This window comes from Antechinus flavipes, chromosome 3 (genome assembly GCF_016432865.1).
Source record: "Antechinus flavipes isolate AdamAnt ecotype Samford, QLD, Australia chromosome 3, AdamAnt_v2, whole genome shotgun sequence".
NCBI lineage: Eukaryota > Metazoa > Chordata > Mammalia > Dasyuromorphia > Dasyuridae > Antechinus > Antechinus flavipes.
The window spans coordinates 505444667-505464392 of record NC_067400.1 but is presented as its reverse complement, the minus strand read 5'-3'; the positions used below and the strand labels follow the sequence as shown (position 1 = coordinate 505464392).

Sequence of the window (19726 nt, the reverse complement as noted above, 5' to 3'; positions counted from 1 at the left end):
GTTTTTTTTTCAGTCGAGCATTAATTCAGAGGCATGAAATGAAATGAATAGTGAGAGAAAAACACGGAGATTACACAGAAGTGTATTTCCTCTCCGCCATCTTGGCCGGAAGTCCCAAAACACTCCTATTTTAATATTTTTAGAGAAAATATATCTTTGGATTCATTTGGAATCAGATCTGAATTAAAATCCCAGTTAATGCCATTTGTGATCATAAACAAGTTCTTTAACTTCTCTGAATCTGTTTTCTCCTCTGTTAAATGGATAATTAATAATTGTGCTATTATTTTCACAGGGTTATTTTAAGGAAAGTACTTGTAAACTTTAAAGAGACTTAGAAATATGAGAAATTATGATGATATTGTTGGGAGTGTTATGGTATTACCAGTTACTTTTCAAAAACCTATTATCTTTTAGATCAGTAAACAGTTCTACAAAAAAAAGTCTCCTAGATTTGCAAACTCAGTGTCAATCTCAAGTCTTTATTATAACTCATTGCATATATCTAGTCTCTTGCCACATTTTGTGTGCCTTCAAACATCTCACCTATACATCTCTCTACTCACATAACCACCACCTTAGTACAAGTCCTCACAACTTCTTGCTTAGTCATTTGCAATAACCTTTTAAAAAAATTTACTGATTTTTTTTACATCACTTAAATTTTTATCACTTCCCAAAAAGAAAAAGAGAAGAAGAGGGAAAATCAGCAAAAGTTCACAACATATCTCCTACTCTGCTCCCCCCCCCAAAAAAAAAACCTAAAGATATATGAAAATATCCACATCCATGGAATGCTGTCTTAGTAAAGAAACTGGGGGCAGGGCCTTCTTAAAGTTCTTCTTATAAATCAATACTCATTCTTTGAAATTTTGCATCATTTACTTTGGATTATTTTGCTGTGGTAGTTTTTTTCCATCTCTGTTGTCATTTTGTATCTTGTTTTCATGGCTATATATACTTCACTGTAAACCAGTTCATGCTTTTCCATGCTTCGTTGTATTCATCATATTGGCCCTTTCTTACACCACAGAAATATTTCATCACAGTTATATACCATCATTAGTTAGGTTATTCTCTTGCAATTAATTTCTAATTGTTCTTGCTACCTCGCTCAAGTCTCTTCCCCACTTCAATCCCTTCTTCACTCTGTTGCCAAAGTGATTTTCCTAAAGCACAGATCAGATATTGTCACCTTCCTCATTAGACCAGTGGCTTCCACCTCCCAGGTCAAGTATGAAATTCTGGTATGTTAATCTCTTCACAACCTGCCTTCTTCCTACCTTTCCACTCTAATTATACTTTATTGCTCTTCGTGTGTATTCCTGTCCCATCTCCCTCCTACTTCAGTTTCCCTGTGTTGAAGATTAACCTCAAAAACTACTATTTTCAGGGAACCTTCTCTGATATTCCATACATCCTCTGTTTTGCTGCTGCTGTCTTTTTTCTAAAAATTCCTTCTTTCTTAATTCTTGATAGTTTATATGTACCTAGTTATTTTATATATATATATATATATATATATATATATAATATATATATATATATATATATATATATATATATATATATGTACCTATATATATGTATGGTTTCTCCCATTACAATGTTAGCTTCTTGAAGGTAGATACTGTTTTTGCCTTTCTTTGTACCCTCAGCACTGAGCACAGTGCTTGGCACATACTAAGTATTTAATAAAGTCTTACTAACTGACTAGAGCAGTTTTTTAGATTATTTAGGCCAATAATTTTTTATCTAAAATATATAGAGAGAATTATAGTAAAATTCTGTTCAGAATCACAGAATCCTCATCTTTCAAATGAATCAGTTTAGTTAAATGTTCTCTTAAGATCTTCCTGCTTAAATCCTTATGATCCTATGTTTGGGCCTTGAATTATCTGGGTTTTTTTTTTTTTTTTTTAATGTATCAATTGTGTCTTCCTTGCTAAAATTGTACATCATATAATGGAAAGAGGTTTGAACTAGGAAAGGAGAAATCTTGGTTTGAGTTAGGAGAGCTAGCTAACAACTTTAAACAAGACATGACCTCTTGAGTCCCAAGTCCTTTACTGTTAAAATGAGTAAATTGAACTGAATCGTTTCTAGGATTCCTTTTTAGTTTACATGATCATTCTTTGAAAAATTAAAAAATATACTCACTAATTTGAAAAGCAAAGAACTAACCTAAATGAAAACCCTATGCTGAAGTACATAAATCATTGTTGATTTTCTGAATATAGCAGTATTGGGATTGTTGTGGGGAGGTTTTGTTGTAATTTTGGTCTTTTCATTTCTAATGCTATATTTCTCTATGTTTGATTTTACAATATAATTAATAATTATAATCTAACTGGTAAAAACACTTAGCTATTATAAAGTACTTTATCAAAACAACTATTAACAGTAATAATGCTTTGCACAATTCCTTTTTGGGGTTTTGTGGACTTTCAAACTTGCTTAAAGTGGGGAGAAGTACTTTATCAAAACAACTATTAACAGTAATAATGCTTTGCACAATTCCTTTTCGGGGTTTTGTGGACTTTCAAACTTGCTTAAAGTGGGGAGAAGAAATTTAATTGCTCTTTTGAACATTTAAAATAACAAGACTTAAAACTGTCTCAGTTGCAGAGAAAAGAGATGTAGATACATACCTCTAGTTAAAAAAGAAACTAAACATTATGATTATCCTTGTGAAACTGAGGAAATGCCCTTGAAGTGTTGGAACTTCTGTTTTCTAGATTAAAGACTTTCGTGGTTGTGGTGAAAATGAACCTTTAGGCTGTAAATGATCCACCTTACTCAAGGTAACTACAGCAGTTTCTGACATATCAAGATTTTTTTTTTTTATCAAGATTATTTTCTCAGTCAGTTCAGAACAAATCTTCAAGTAAGTCACCTAGAACCAGATATTTAAATATCATTCTTAAAGATAGAGGAAAACACTCAATAATTTCTCTTGGCAACCTTTTCCATGAGTTTTGTGTTAGCAGAGCTGAAGCTAGAACCAAGCAAGTTCTTCTTTTATAGCTCTTAGAGCTTTAATAATTTCCATGATTACACAAGTTTAACCTCCAAAAATTTTTACTACTGTGAATTACTAGAAAGAAATGTCCAATCTAAATTTCTATTACTACAAATGGGGCTCATTTTTTTTTCTTATTGTTATTGGAATTGGGGAAGCCAACATATGACCTTTATATACTGGAGATCAATCTTCATTAGACTAAAAAATATTCCTAAATCTTGTCTTTTTTTCCCCTTAAGTCATATATTTTAGCAACTTGGGTTCTATTAATTGATTTCCTCTAGTGCCCTAAACTGGTGTGGTTCTTGAATTTTATCTTTTTAAAATATTCTAGACTTATTCTGTCCTTCCTTATTTAGAAATTTGATTGTTAAGACTGATTTTCCTTTACCTTTTACTTTTTACTGTGATGTCTATTACTGGACCTTTGATATCTTGTACTTAATGAGTTATTTTCCATCTTTGTTTCCTTCTGAGTAGTAATTTTTCTTCTTGGTTGTTACCTTGCCTTACAGTTGTTTCCACCGAAGCTTGTCAGTTTTTGAGTGACAATTTCTCTAACTGATGAAAGATAATTTTGAATTATTTTATTTCCTGAGATCTTAGCAACTTCTAGTTTAACATAATCTTTAAATTTAAAGATTGTGTTCTATATTCTGTTTTTGAAAGGTAAGATGTTATTTTTCTTTCCCCTGTGATTTCATGAGTATGGGGAGTTACCAGTGAGGAAAGTCCTACCGTTCTAAAGTTGAGTGGAAACTGAGACATTAAGTGATTCATTCATGATTATATAACCCAACCTGAATCATCTTCCTGATCCCAAGAATGGCCATTTCCTTCACTATGACTACACTGTGTTGCTTACATTAGATCCATACCTGGCCCTTAAAGAACATATTTTCTCAAGTTGGCACTGAATTATTGCTTTGCAATGCAGATTCTGCATGCAATTATGCCCCCACTTAGCAATAGCATGATTCAAACTAATTTGATTTTTTTTAAATTGCCCATAGAATCCCTCAATACCTTTCCCATTACCTATTTTGGTAGTTAACTGTGGTTCTGGCTTTATCTTTATCTTTACTTTATCTTTCAGTCTCTATTCCTACCCTTTATTTTCATGGTGTACCCTGAACTTTAATTAATTTAGAAAGTAGGCTAGTGTAAATTATTGTTTTCCTGGGCTGTAAAAGAGTTTGGAAAGTTTCTCTATGTCTCTTCTATACTGTGGTGTGGTTCCATGGAGCCATTTTGCATGTATCTTTCATAAGATTTTCTCTACAGGCTAGGTTTTTCTGGTTTATTGATGGAAGAAATTCTTGAGTCTCTATCTGAAAGGATAGAGAGCTTCAATATCTTCTCAGAAATTATAATTTTTATTGATTTTATATAATGCTAGCAAAGTAAAGCCAGGTACTACATAGTACTGCTTGGAGTGCTGTTCTTTTACCTTTATACTCCTTGTCTGATTTGAATTGATAGACTACTTCAAGGAATTTCTTTTTTCTTGTTACAAAATATATTAGATGTCACTGCCCCCTCCTTATTTACCTTCAGAGAGTCTTACAGATGAAAATGAAACAATTCTGCTTCTGGTATCTTTTAAACATTTTCTGTTCTTTAATTTCCTTCTCTCCACCCCCTGAAACTAAGACTTAAATATAGTGGATGTACTACATTTATTCTTTTATCCTTATTTCTGACACAGATAAATGCTCAGTTTTGCATTTGTATTAGTGAAATCGGTCATAATGTATGTTACTAATAGTAACAAATACAGAATGAATTCTATAGGTCTTTTTTAAACTTTGTGTTTTTAATCATACTTTAAAATTCTGTGAGGCATTCATATTTATAATAGTCTCTACTCATATATATATAAGAGGAAAGATCTTGAGGATCTTCATAGTGTCATAGAACTAGAGTTAGAAGGGGCCTCAAGGTCATAAAGTGCAAGATCCACATTTTCTAAATGAAGAAACCATGGACCAGGAAGTTAAGAAGCATGCCTAAAGTCATTTAGGTAGTAAGCATCAGAGGCAGAATTTGAATCCAGATCTTATTACTCTAGAAGTATTAATTTTTTTAATACTATACCAAGCAGCCATATCAAATCTAATCACCTTTAATTCTTGAAACTGAATCTAGAATTGCCCCAAATGACATAATTTCTTAAATAAGATCCAGCATTGATTCATTTCAATTCAACAAACATTTATGAAGTATTTTCATTCCCATCTGATGTTTATCAGTACTATAGAATTTTGCATCTAGGGAATGATTGGTCCCAAACCCTAGTTTACAGATGAGGAAATGGGCTGGTAAAAGAGAGAGGATTTGTTCAAGGTGACACAATGAGTGGCATTTTCCTACTCAATTGCTTATGGAGATGAAACTGAGGCATAGAAAGTGATTTTTGGGGGCCATTTTCCACAGCTAGTTTATCACAAAGATAGTGTTAGAAGCCTCTAAACTCTTTGATTCAATAAAATTTCTGTTCCTTTAAACTTGGAGCCAATAAATTGAAGCAAATCAGGTCATAGCCCCTCAGTGATCCCAGCTGGTGATGTTTGGGGGGGGGTATCATTGTCCCTTCTTTGAAAAAGATTTTTCTTCTTTTTTGGTACATTTACTAATCACTTATTTTAAGGATTACAAATGCTTGAATGCTAATCACTATAGGAAAAACCCAGAAGGCTCTCATAGTTTGTTTCCTGGGATCTGACTGATGATGCTTAATGATTCAATATTGGCCATGCTGACATTCTGGGTTCTTATCATCGGAGTATAATGAGGTTTTCTGAGACAAGTTCCCATGAAAGAAATGGTAGTTTGGGTCCTTGCTTTCTGAATGAAAAAGTACAGGTTTGGTGTTGTCAATCGAGAAATTCTACTCTTCCTACCAACTCCCCATGGGAGTGTCAACCTTAGAAAAAAGAAAAGAGGGGAAAGATCTTGAGGAATATATTTCAAAAATACTTTACATTGTCTACCTCCTATCTCTCTTATTGTATAAATCATAACTTCCCTGAATGTGGTTATATAGAAAGGTTTTATTCATCTGTATTATGCAGACTAAGAGGAAAAAATTCAGTAAAAAAAGCATTTCAAACCCCTTTTTGCTTAATACCATTTGTTTTAATGGGCATCATTAATTCCTTAATGTCAAGGAATTAACCAAGCAGGTACAAGTATGATTGTAAAATCAAATAGAAAAAAAAGTCTTTAGAAATTAATGATCCCCTCCCTTTTCATTACCTTTGCTGTTTCTCACCCAAAGCAATTGTATTTGAACTAAATGCCTTTCCTTAACTTTCTGGATACATACTCATCTCCATTATGAATGACATTATGAGGTTTAAATGGCTTTGAAATTAGAACTTCATCTTTTCCATTACATGCTAAGATTATATGGGCTATTTAACTATGTTTTCATAGAGATTCAATCAGGCTTTCCAGTTTCTTAGGTGCAGTTTCTCACCCCTATCTTTTTAGGGCTAATTATGCCCCTTTCTCTAACAAGATAATATCCAGAGAAGATAGGAAAGCAAATGTCCAAAACTCCATGTAGGCGTACAGAAAGGCAATTTATGCCCAACTGGTACAAAACTGGTACAAACTGGTACAAAAGTACATATGAAGCTTCTCTTCACTGTGGAGAATTCTTGAATATCTGAAAATCTTGCTATCAAAGAACTGGAGTGAGATAATACTATCCCTCAGTTACTCACTATGAACACTGGAAGATAATTTAAGATCCCAAAGAAACTAGCCTCATAAGAGACTGACAATATTTTGAATACTACCAGGGACTTTACAAGTACTCCTAAGAAGTGTATCTTTCCATAGTAAATATACATGACTGTGTAGCATCCTCCTTTGATTTATATCTTTTCCCCTCCACCAAGTGAAACAAAATTATATACATATATACTTAATGTCACCATATTTACCTTGTTGTCTAATTTTGCATGGTCTGCATACAAAGTATCTAATAGATCATAAAGATTATTTTTTAAAAATTGATAGCAAAAATACTATCCTAAGCTAGTGTTTATTATTAAAAACAAATTGCTCATCTAATTTATCTACAATCAACTATTTTTTTTTTTTAGGAAAGGAAGAGTTGTTTAAAAGCTATATGCTAAATCATATATTAAAAGAGACATATTTTACATTACCTCTATCCTGTGTAATAAGCAAATATCTAACTTAAAGAGCAGATTAAAAGGGAAAAACCCATCCAGGGTTCAAAAGATAAATGTCTTACAATGGCATTTAAACTTGTCATTTGTCAAATGGCAATGTTTACATATATAATCATGTAGTGATTGGGTTTGGTTGAATAAATCTTCTACCTCAAACAACTATTTTGATAGCATGAATTATATTTCTCTTGATTTGGAAGAATTCAGTGTCCTTTAATATGTTATCCCAAGAATGAAGTCATGGAGTTAGAGAATCTGAGAGCTAGAAGAGAATTTAAAGATTGTATATTTTAGCCCCTATTACCCCTAGGTATTATTCTCGCATTTAAGATCTGGGAACTAAAGCTTGAAATATGAATATATAATTAGCCAATAGAGAAAATGCATCTACAAAGAGAATATTAAACTGACTTTCAAAAATTAGATAAGATAACTAAGTATTTCATTAAATTTTACTAGTTTTCTCATTCTTTAAGAGGATTAGAAAAAAAAAAAAGGAAAACGAACCTAATGGCATTGCTTTCCCCAGAGTTACCAATGATCTCTTACTTGCCAAATCTAGTGGCCTTTTTTCTATTCTCATTACTTATGACCTCTCTGCAGCATTTGACACAATTTACCACCTTCTCTTGCTGTATAGTCTTTTCTTTCTGGGGTGATTTTTTTTTTTTTTGGATTGTTTGCCTTGAGTTTTTCTATTTAATTTGTCACACCCACTAACTGGGAGTTCCCTAACAGAATTTTAGGACCTTTTTTCTTTCTATATTCTTTTCCTATATTCTTCTCTTCCTATATTATCTTATGCTGAATAATCCTTTCAGCTTTCATGATTTCAGTTATTTCTATGTACATGATTCTCAAATCTATTTGTCCAGTTTGTTTTCTTTTCTGTCTTCCAGTCTCCTATTACCAGTTGTTTGTAAGCTATTTTGAGCTGAATGTCTCATAATGATCTCAAACTCAACATGCCCCAAATAAAACTCATGCTTTTCTCCCAAATCCTCCCACTCTTTTGAATCTTATTACAGGTAGAGGTACAACATCATATTTTCCAGTCTTACTCAGACTTCTCTTTTATTCAACATACATATCCAGTAAATTGCTAAATTTTATAATGTCTCTCTACATTATCTCTTGTGTACATTTCTTAGTCATCACCCTAAGTCAGGCCCTCATCAGTTCTCATCTGGAGTATTGCAATAGATTTCTAATTGGTCTTTCTGTAGTTTCTTCTTATCTTCCACATAGATGCTATGGTGGTTTTCCTAAATCACTTTATGGCATAGATCTGACTATGTCACCTTCCTTTTCATCCTACTTCCTTCCTTTGGCTTTTTAAAGACTTACATGATTCAATTGAATGTTCTTTTTCAAATTTTTGTAACTTGACCTCTTCCTTCCTTTCTAATCTTTTATGTTCAAATCCCTGTACACATTCTATAGCCATACTGGCCTACTTATAGTTCTATGTCTCACTTTTGTGCCTTTTCAGTCATAATATTTGTACATAATATTAAACGAGTTAGTAATCATAAAATACTTAGCACAAGGCTAATACATAGAAGGTATTTAATAAATGCTTCTTTACTCTTCCCTTTCCCTTCCCCTGCAGACTAAAAAGAACACTAGTGTTAAGTAGTGTGGGAATATTACATAGTTGTATTTTGCTTTCATCTATTTTTTTAAATTGTAGCCATTGATTTTTCCACAATAAAGTTTTCTCTAAAAATCTTTTATATCCATAGTCCAAGAATAACTCTTACAGTAGATACACCTTTTATAGCATTTCTAATGGGAAAATTCCCTCCAAAAAATTGTTTTTCAGGGACTTATGAATGCAAATTTACTTTTAGCCTCTATTTACTAACCTACAGTTTGACAAATATAGGAACAACTGAGATGTATATATCCTACATACTTGAGTGGGTGGTTGTGCACTTTGCAAATACACCTACCTACACACACACACTCTCACCCTCACACTCAAACTCACACCACATATACCGCTATTCTGAGAACTACAAATTCATTCCAGACACTGAAATTGTTACTCATGGCACCACCTGGTGGCTTCTGTGGGCAACTATCCCACCTAAATTATCCACAACATCCATCCTTTCTAGGAAGAATCATGAATGTGTCCTTTTCCATTTATTTGTTTGCTTGTTTGACATTAGTCACATCTCATTTACTTCCACATCAAGTATTCCCCTTATCACATTTTAAATATCTCTTCTTTCACCCTCTTCTTCCATCTCTCTTCCAACTCTGGTTCTATTTCCTTATAATAGTTTCTTCCTTCTTTCTCCTTTTCTTTGTTCCATTTAGCCAGAAATAGTTTTACCCCAATCTTGGCTTATAAAGGTTTTAAAAAAATGGATAAAGTATCAGATCTGAATTCAACAAGAACTTGAAGTTAGGATCCAGTCTTAGATAATTATTAATTGTGTGATCTTGAACTCTTTCAGCCTCACTTTCCTCAGCTGCCACTCCGGGTTTCTGTAGGATAAAATGAAAGTGTGTAAAGAGTTTTGGGAATCTCAAAGCATTATGTAATTCTCATTGTTGTCATTTTTAAATGCTAGGAATATATTGTGAAGGAAAAGGAAAACTAAATTTTGAAATGAAATTAAACACAATACGTCTCTTAACCATCAACTTTTAAAGGCCTTACAAATTCAAGAAATTGCCTTGTCAGTTTCCTCAAAACCCTCCATTTATTATTTTATCCTTCCTTATGTCTGCCTGATTCCAAAGAATAAGTGTTTATGAAAAATTTTAAGCATGGGTTTTTATTCAGTTTGAGAGCTTTAAATAGTATTAAAATAGTATAAAAAAGTTTTCTGCTTTTTAGTTTAAATTCATAATATTTCAGCTATATTTCATAAAGACTTACATGGATTGTTGTAGAACCTAGCTACCCTGTATAAAATTGTCTTTCTAAAAATATATTCCTACATTTAAAAATATCAACTTGCAAATGAATTTTTGCAATAATGTCTGTATATAAAAACCTATGTTTCTAATTGCTCAGTAATAAATTCATCCATCTTTCTCTTGGTTATAAACTATGATAGACTTCATTTGCACTAGATATAAACACAGGCTTGGCTTTGCTGTTTTTTTTTTTTTTCCCACACAATGTTAGTGATAATCATGAATTTCCAGCATTTCTATTAAAGCTTTGAAGCAAAGTGGGAGTAGGGTTGGTGACCCTACTGTAGATAATTGGTGAGGGGGAGGCAGGAAAAGGAAGATTGAAAGAAGCCACACTAAAATAGAGACTTAACCCCATCTAATGCCAGCATGGCCACAGGGAAAACATTTTCTAAAGAAGCTTTTCATTCATTCTCCTCAGTTTGTTCCTTGGCCTTCAGCGTTAGAATGGCCTTTATAGAACAGAAAAATTTGTATGCCCTGTTATACTTGGTAGAACACAGATACCTAACTCCAACATCAACATTTTCAAACTCTCCTGGAGAAATAGAATTTCTGGACAATTTTTTCCTCTTTTTTCACTTAAAGAGCTTTCATTTCCCTGGAGAAATTAAACAGTATTTATTTTTTAACATTACCAGGTAGAATGATTATGCTTAATAACTGTGCTATGTGCATGTATCGTAGGGATACATTCAATATATGCTTGACTTCCTGGTAAAAGAATTTGTTTGCAAAACATGGCAGTTTACCAAACCTATCTAAACCCCAAAACCAGTGAATAATATAGAAATTATGCAAGTTACTATGAGGCTTATATGACTAGCATTTGAAGAAAAATAAAATGAAGAATACAGACAATAATGGTAAGGACTTAAATTTATATAGCACTTACTATATGTGAAGCACTGTGTTAAGCATTTAATAATTACTATCTCATTTGATTCTCATCACAATTCTGGGTAGTAGAAGCTATTATTATCCTCATCTTATAGTTGAGGAAACCAAAGCAAACAGCAGTTCAGTGACTTATTCAGGATTATACAATTAGTAAAATAAATTAACATTGAACACTAAGTTACTGATGCACATTGCTATCAGGCATATTATAATTGTGACCAGCAGAGTTCTTGAAAATGCTAGAAACTAGCAAATAATTTTGGTGAACTAGTAAGGGTTTGAGTCTATCTGCAAGCCTAATTTAAAGTCATTCCTAATTCTAGCCAGCATCTAATGGAATCTTAAAGACTAGTCAAAAGATAAAAATTATGGAAATTAAACTTTAGGAAGAGATTGATTTGAAAATGTCATCAACCCTGTCTACTAAACACACATGACACAAGTCAGGTGCAAACATTTCCTGTTATTCAAGATTTCTTTGACAACTTTGTCTTTCTTCAAGAGGAGACAGTTTGCTCTTTTCTATGGGCTACTAAATTAACACAATGGATAAAGTGCTAGAACTAGAATCAGGAAGACTCATCTTTCCAAGTTCAAATCTGTCCAAAGACACTAGCTGTATGACTTGAATACGTCATTTAATCCTGTTTGCCTCAATTTCTTGTGTTTAAAATGATCTGGAGAAGAAAATGCCAAACCACTCCAGTATCTTTGCTAAGAAAACAAGACTATCAGAAGTGATTGAAGTACTGTCAGCATTGATTGCTAAGTTAACTCTGTTTTTAAGGATTATAGATCAATGACAAATTCAAACAGTTCTTGCTTCATTGTGTTTCAGTCCAATATCTTGGTGCAATGCTGACTATAAACTGGTTTCATTTTGTGAGTTCCATTTCTGGGGGAAATTTATTTTATAGTCTGGATGCATACTTTGGTTCCTTCTACTTGCTTATTAGTACCCAAGAAGCTTTTAAAATTCTAAATGAGTACATGAGTTTTTCTTACTCTACAGAAAAAAACCTATAGAAAGCTATTATACAATTTAGATTAATCTGCTGGGCAAAACTCTAAGCTACGTGAGAACAGGGAAGCATATCTAAAATGTGCACTTCTCCTATTACTTGTGTGTGTGTGTGTGTATACACACACATATATGTGTGTGTATATATATGAGAGAGAGAGAAAGACAAAGACACAGACTTGTACCTTTATGACCATTTGTTTAAAATTTAATATGGAATATGAGGAAGTTATAAAGTTTCTTTAAAACCACCCTCTGAAGTAGCCAATGAAAATATTTAGGGAAGAGATAAGCCCAAAATCTCATTAAGTACATGAAATAGATTCAAATTCAAATCTTTCAGCTCCAAGTCTACTGTTCTTTTCTCCTCAGTATACTGCTTACACAATATGGCAAATATTGTCACAAATAATAAATTGAGTAATTTTTTATAGATTTTTTTTCAGAACCTTTTCTCAAACCAATATCTTTAGAACATCATCTGACTTTGCAGTTTAAAGTATATGGTGGTGATTTCAGCAATATACATCCCATTACATGGTTCTCCCAAAAGTAAAATTTTAAGTTTTCTGGATCCTTTGTAATTGCTGTTTGCCTCAAACTCTCTCCAAATTTCAATTTTCATTCAATTTTTAATTAAATTTCATTTAAAGTTTTCTTTAGAGGGAAAAATGTGGATAATTCAGTTGATTGCTTTTATTGTTCAAAGTAAGAGAAAGAAATATATAACAGGATTCACTATTAAAGTCAAGCTCTACTGGCAGGAAGAAATATTGAATTACCTGAGAATGAATCTATTAAGGGACTAAGAGAATCGGCACATCTATCAACTTGAAATGTCACAGGTGACAGCCACAGAGAAGTTGCAGGTCTTTGTAATGTATGATGTTTCTCACCCAGAATCAGTAGAGAATTCGCTTTGTCATTGGGACTGTAGGGATGACTTTGCCTTGATCTAGAATATATAGTATTCTGCTCTTGGTGATTAAGGGTACCAGCTAGAGAAAGGACTAGCCAAGTAGAGGAGTGTAGTATGTAGCCATGACTCACAGCATAGTGTCATGACTGAATCTGTGGGACTGAACAACCAATGATCTTGGCTTTATCTTCTCCATATAACTAGCAGAGCTAACTAATAGCATTCCTGTGCCACTGATCATTCCTTACTTCTTGCTTTAGGCTTCTTGATCATCCATAGGCCCTTGTTCTCCTCTTTTCTTTCTGCCGATTGTAGCTGGGTCAGGCATGACCTGGACTTTTATGTTATCTGCTTTTCCAACTTGCCTTAATATTATAGAATTTCAGCTCTCTGAATAAAGAAATGGCCCGAGTTAGACCTAATGGTGAAGGAGAAAATAAGTGGTGATGGGGTGAAGGTTCAGTCGTTAATATCAGTAATATTCTGGACTTTACAACATTGGTTTTTTAAGTTTTCTTGGCTTAAAATACAGGGATGATGTTAGGGTGACTAGAGCTCTCAGTCTTGTTTTCTGAGAGCTATTTGAGTCCTACAGGGTCTCAGTAGTTAGACTGGGATGATGAGAATAATTGAACCATTGGTTTGAGGCCTTCTGTTATCTCCCTTGTTCCTGATGTGTATGTTTCTTAATTCATCTGATTTCCTGTGTTGATACTTTGAAAGAGCTGTGCTTTCATCACTGTGAATATTCCCTCCACCTATGCAAATAACAAATATCTCAACCTTGATCCCTATTTCCCTATTGGAACCACAGATTTTACGCAACATTCTTCAGGCCTCCTCTTGTTATTTTATTATCTCTTGTTCATTGCTCAGGCTGTTCATCTGTTTTTCCTCCTCCTTACCCCTTGGCCAGCCCACCTCATTTTCCATCTGGTTAAGGATGATAATGTGAAATGATACCCTTACACATGGTTTTGGCATCATTATAATTCTATTCTTGCTTGGGGCAAGATGGAATCATAGGACATTGTGGTAAGTAGGCTCTCACTAGAGTTCTGTTGGAGAGAATGTACAATAAGCAAAAGCTTTGTCTAGTCTCTCTGTTACAACTCCGTTTCCCAGAATGGCATTAACTGCCAATATCATTTGTCTTTAGCAATTCCATTTCCCTTAGTGTGTCCTTAGGAACTTAACTCGGTCTCAGGTATCTGTGAGGCATGTTAATATCAATATTAAGAAATATCTGCATGGTTAGAGATTTCCAGTGTTGGGTTTTGCTTGCTACCATGAAAATGTTGAAATTTTCTTTGCTGTCATTGTTGTTTTTTTTTTTTCCCCTTATTTCCTAACGTTGCTGCTCAATTTCTGTCTTTGCACAGGTCACTGGAATCTGATCTCTGGCGAGCCTTAGGATAGACACTTTCTAATGATCAAATATTTTGAATATATGGTTTCCGTAAGCGGAACCAGTTACTGCTAAAGCATTGTGGAAGAGTCGAGGCTTTCAACCGAGGTTCTCACTGATGCTCTCTCTGCACTTTCTTGACTGCTGATTTTTCCTTTCTTGGTCTACCCTGCTTCCTTTTGGTCATCTTTGATTGTGTTGTCCTGGATAAACTTTAGGAAGGTGAGCTGTGACTTCTGAACCCTGCATGGCATCCTGCAGACTCAATTTTTAGCATTCCTTAGTTGATAAGTGACTGCCTCCCTTTTTCAAGCATGAGGTCAGTTAACTATTGTCAATCCTCCAAGTTCTGCATGAACAACTTGTGGGAAGAAAATATAATAAGATTTCCAAAGATCTTTCAGGTTTTGAAGAAAATGTACATAGTTTGTATTTAGTTCTGAATCAGAAGGAGTCAATTGTGTATGGCTCTGTATGTACATCTGTGCTCTCCTTAACATTCTCTTTTCTGCAGGCTGTTTGTATATGTGTAAATAAATAAGACAATAAATATATTCTGACATTATATCCGAGCATTATTTTTATTTGACTTCATCTTATTATCAGATGTGACTCAAATGCAGATGTAACTGTCCTGTTTACTGGAAAGAGGGTTTGCTTGCTCCACTCAAGGTTGTCATTTTTTTCTGATGTCAAGAAAACAGTCATTGTAGTTCCTGGGTAGTTTGTGCAATCCATAGATTAAGGAGGTGATGATGAAGATGTTGCTTTTATCCAACTTGGTTTAAATTACCTGGGGTGGAAGCTAAATACATCAAGTAATAGGTAAGCTATTTGAGGACTTGCCATGAATAAGAAGATCCACAACTTCTAGGACATTGTATTTCCTTTCTCTCAATGAGCTACTCTGAGATTCAGGGGCTCGTTCTTCCTTTCACATGGAAAGAACAGCTTCAGGAAGATAACTTTCTTTTTACAGAGAGGACATTAGCCATTAGTCTTTTCATGTGGTAAGGATAATGCTGATTATGTCAGTTAACAATTGTTCCTCAACTTGTTTTCTTATCAATTATTTGGAAGTCTTTATTTTATCAAGCATTTTTTAAAATGCTGTTATAAAGGAGCGGATTGTGTTCATCATTTTAAAAGTTATTTAGTAACTTGCTCTAGCTTTGTATTTAAGCTTTTCTCAAGTTTCTAACATCAATACTGTGCTTTTTTGCACAAGGTATTCATACAAAATGAGAAATTCATGGTTAAAAGGAGGGCAATATCAGCATAAAGATGATGAAGCATCATGTTGCATAAATAATAGCAGCAAGCTGGGACACTGATGCATTGTTGGTGGGGTTGTGAATGAATCCAACCATTCTGGAGAGCAATCTGGAATTATGCCCAAAAAGTTATAAAACTGTGCATAACCTTTAATCCAGCAGTGTTACTTCTGGGCTTTCATCCCAAAGAGATACTAAAGAAGAGAAAGGGACCTGTATGTGCCAAAATGTTTGTGGCAGCCCTGTTTGTAGGGGTTAGAAACTGGAAATTGAATGGATGCCCATCAATTGGAGAATGGCTGAATAAATTGTGGTATATGAATGTTATGGAATATTATTGTTCTGTAAGAAATGACCAGCAGGATGAATACAGAGAGGCTTGGAGACATGAACTGATGCTAAGTGAAATGAGCAGAACCAGGAGATCATTATACACTTCGACAACGATATTGTATGAGGATGTATTCTGATAGAAGTGTATTTCTTTGACAGAGACCTAACTGAGTTTCAATTGATAAATGATGGACAGAAGCAGCTACACCCAAAGAAAGAATACTGGGAAACGAATGTGAACTATCTGCATTTTTGTTTTTCTTCCCGGGTTATTTTTACCTTCTGAATCCAATTCTCCCTGTGCAACAAGAGAACTGTTCGGTTCTACAAACATATATTGTATCTAGGTATACTTCAACATATCTAACATATATAGAACTGCTTGCCATCTAAGGGAGGGGGTGGAAGGAGGGAGGGGAAAAATCGAAACAGAAGCTAGTGCAAGGGATAATGTAAAAAAAAATTACCCTGGCATGGATTCTGTCAATATAAAGTTATTATAAAATAAAATAAAATATGAAAAGCAAAAAAAAAATTTTTTTAAATTAAAATAAATAAATAAATAAATAATAGCAGCTTAGTGGCTAGAGTATTGGATCTGAAATCAAGAGGATCTGAGTTTATATCTGGACTCGGAAACTTACTAGATGTGGGACCCTGGACAGTCATTTACTGTATGCTTCAGTTAACCCATCTATAAAATAGGGATAATAGTTGCACCTATCTCCCAGAAGTTATTGCGAGGATTAAATGAGATAATTTTTGTAAAGTACACTGGGAACTTTAAAAGGTTAACTATTGAAACTCATAGTGCCGTGGCACTTTAAGGTTTTATAAAGGTATTTCATAATAACAGGATTATTATGTGGATAGTATAAATAGCACCACTGACATTTTTCCCCCATGAGGAAACTGAAGTCCAAAGAGGTTATAGTCATGAGATTTGAACCCAGTTCTTCTGATTCCACATCCAATGCCCCTCTCCCTGCTTTTGAACTATACTACATTGGCTGGACTTAGAATACTTGAAATATTTCTTAAATATTAAAATAATCAGAATGAGCAGTTAGGTTATTTAGAAAGCTGTTGGGCCATCCCTTCTAATATCCAGAAAATAAATCTTCAAACTATTCAGGAAAGATGATCATTTAGTCTGTTCTTGGGGATGTCACCTCTAATATTGATTTGATCTTTTACCTCATGCTCTTTAAAGATACAGAGATGGTGTGTTCGAGAAGAATTTATAATGTATACATTGGGATGATGGATTTAGAGCAAAAAGTGTTTTAAGGATAATCTAGTCTGACCTCTCCTTTTCTTGAAAGTAAGGATACTAAGACCCAGAGAGCTTCCTTAATTTCCTTAAGGTCAAACAGATGGAAGTGTCTAAGTAAATCTCTAAGCAAAACTCTTAGACCACAGCTACTTTATTCCTTCATTAGAAATATTTGGGGGATGGGATGGAGGAGAAAGGAAGAAGATCATTCATTAGCTAGATCACTTCTAGGGCTCTGATTTGGTGCCTACCTTAGGCAAAGCATTGCACTTTATTGGTCCTTTGTCTTAGTCAAGCCAATAACATCATTTATCAGTACATGAGTCGCAGTGCTAGGTTGGGTGCTGGGGTTATAAATACAAAATGAGAAATGGTTCCTGAAACTGTAAACTAAATGGAGTTATGCTAGAAAGCATTTAAGCTCCTTTCCAGGTTTGCATCCTACATGGGAGCAATGATAAACCCCAGGTGATTCAAAGCCAACAAAATCAAATCCCTTAATAGATCTACTTTATTTTGAATGAAAACAAATGACAGAAATATTATTTTATTTTGAATTAGACAAACATGAACATTGTCATATACACATAATAACTGAATTTTCCCACAGTTTTTAGTATATTAAATTAAGCATGGTAGTAACAAAACTTTCTTGATTATTTATTGGTTAAAAAGTTAATTGTGCATTTATTAGGTATCTTCTATATGCCAGGCACTATGCTAAGCACTAGTGACACGAAACAAAGAAAGGCAAAGGATAGTCCCTGCCCATAAAGAGCTCGCAGCCTAAAGAAAGGAGACAGACAAATAGCTATGTACAAAGTGTTTATTGGATAAATTGGAGATAATCAACAGAGTGAAAACCCTAACATCAAGGGAGATGAAGAAAGGCTTCTTGTAGAAAGTAGGATTTACATGGGATGTGAAGGAAGCCAGTCAGAAGGGAGAGCATTCAAGGTATGAGGGCAGACAATGAAAATGCCAGAAGTCAGATGATGTTTGTCACTTTCTGACCTTTCAACTCTTATATATTTGTCATTGCTGTTCTTATTCCTGCCTTTGTCTCTCATTGTCACTAGCTTCTAATTTCTGCCCTCCTTTATTACAAATGCGGCCTATCATCTCATTTCACAGCTGCTGGATTTCTCCTGAGGCTTTCATTAGCTTAGAGCAAAGAGCCATATTATTATCAACTTTGAAACAAGGAAAGCTGTTATGTCAAATCAAAATTTCACTCTGAGCAAACCACCTGTGTCTGCAAGTAGTGGGACTATTCATGGATTTCCCTGGGAGATGGAGGTTTGACTAAGGCAGATAAATACTTTTACTCCAAAGGAGCTGCCACTTCAGCTTTGGTGGCAAAAAAGTGTATTTTGGCCTAAATTAATAATACTTACCAGTCTTGTTTCTGTTTTAAGTACCTAAAATGAAGCAAAGAATAGTCTGCCCACCATTGTTTGCAATATGATAGGCAAGGCTATATAATTATTTATAGTTCTTAAAAAATCAGTTAAGCAATATTAGATTATTCAATCTCATAACAACCCCTATAATTTAGGTTTGTTTTGGTTCAGACCTAGGAACTGATGCAAATCAGCAAGTCATCTATTATTTGTAATCTCAGAGTATCCTGGACTTGCCCATAGCCACATACCTAATAAGTTTTAGAGATAAGTCTTGAACTGTGAATTCTCCAACTCCACTACTAATCTGTTTATCATGCCACAAAACTTCTCATAAGGGAAAACTGCAAGAAATTTTATTCCAATTTTATGGATGAGGAAACTGATTTTGGGGGAAGTTATGACTCACATCACTTCAGTATTTTAAAGATTTGTGATATTTTTCAATTTTGTCATCGTGAATGTTCCCAACACTAGTTCAATCCATTTGTGTTTGTGAGTGAACTTCTGAGGCTGAAAAATGTCTTCACCAGGTTATGAACCTTTCAGAACTTTGCTAGACTGGTCCTCAGACAATCCACACTATCACTTACACCCGAGGCTTTTCTACTTTGTAGGAGGAGTTTACACTCTGCTTTGCAAAGCGCTCAAGGACCCAGGGCCATTTTTCACTGAAGAGGCATTGGAAAAAGATTTCAGTGGAGACCTGTAGCCACATAACTAGGCAATACTAAAAACTTAGAATATGAACCCAAGTGCTTTTTGACTTCCAGGTCCAGTATACTTTCCCCATCATTCTGCATCTTTATATACTCTCCAGGTTAGATGCTATAGAGTAGCCTTAAGAAAGAAGATTATCAGTGGAGATACCCAGGAGATAAAATCCAAGAGAGGAACTGGTAGTAAAATTCATGGCCCCAAATGCCCAAAGTTTAGACAAAAATGAAGAATTAGAGATACCAACACAAATGGTCAAATTTGACCTCATTTCATGGACACTTGTTGGGATGCTACTCATAACA

At 34.2% G+C, this 19726-nt stretch overlaps 1 protein-coding gene across 2 annotated transcripts in view; it reads left to right on the top strand.

Moving 5' to 3' along the window:
• Window positions 1-14983, top strand: part of RDX (radixin) — a 121395-nt gene extending 106412 nt beyond the window's left edge. For both annotated transcript variants that reach the window (XM_051986946.1, XM_051986947.1), the window contains one exon: window positions 14393-14983. In XM_051986946.1, the coding sequence (XP_051842906.1) occupies window positions 14393-14429 (37 nt within the window). In that variant the 3' untranslated portion in view covers window positions 14430-14983. The remainder of the gene's footprint in view (window positions 1-14392) is intronic.
• The last annotated feature ends 4743 nt before the right edge of the window (window positions 14984-19726 follow it).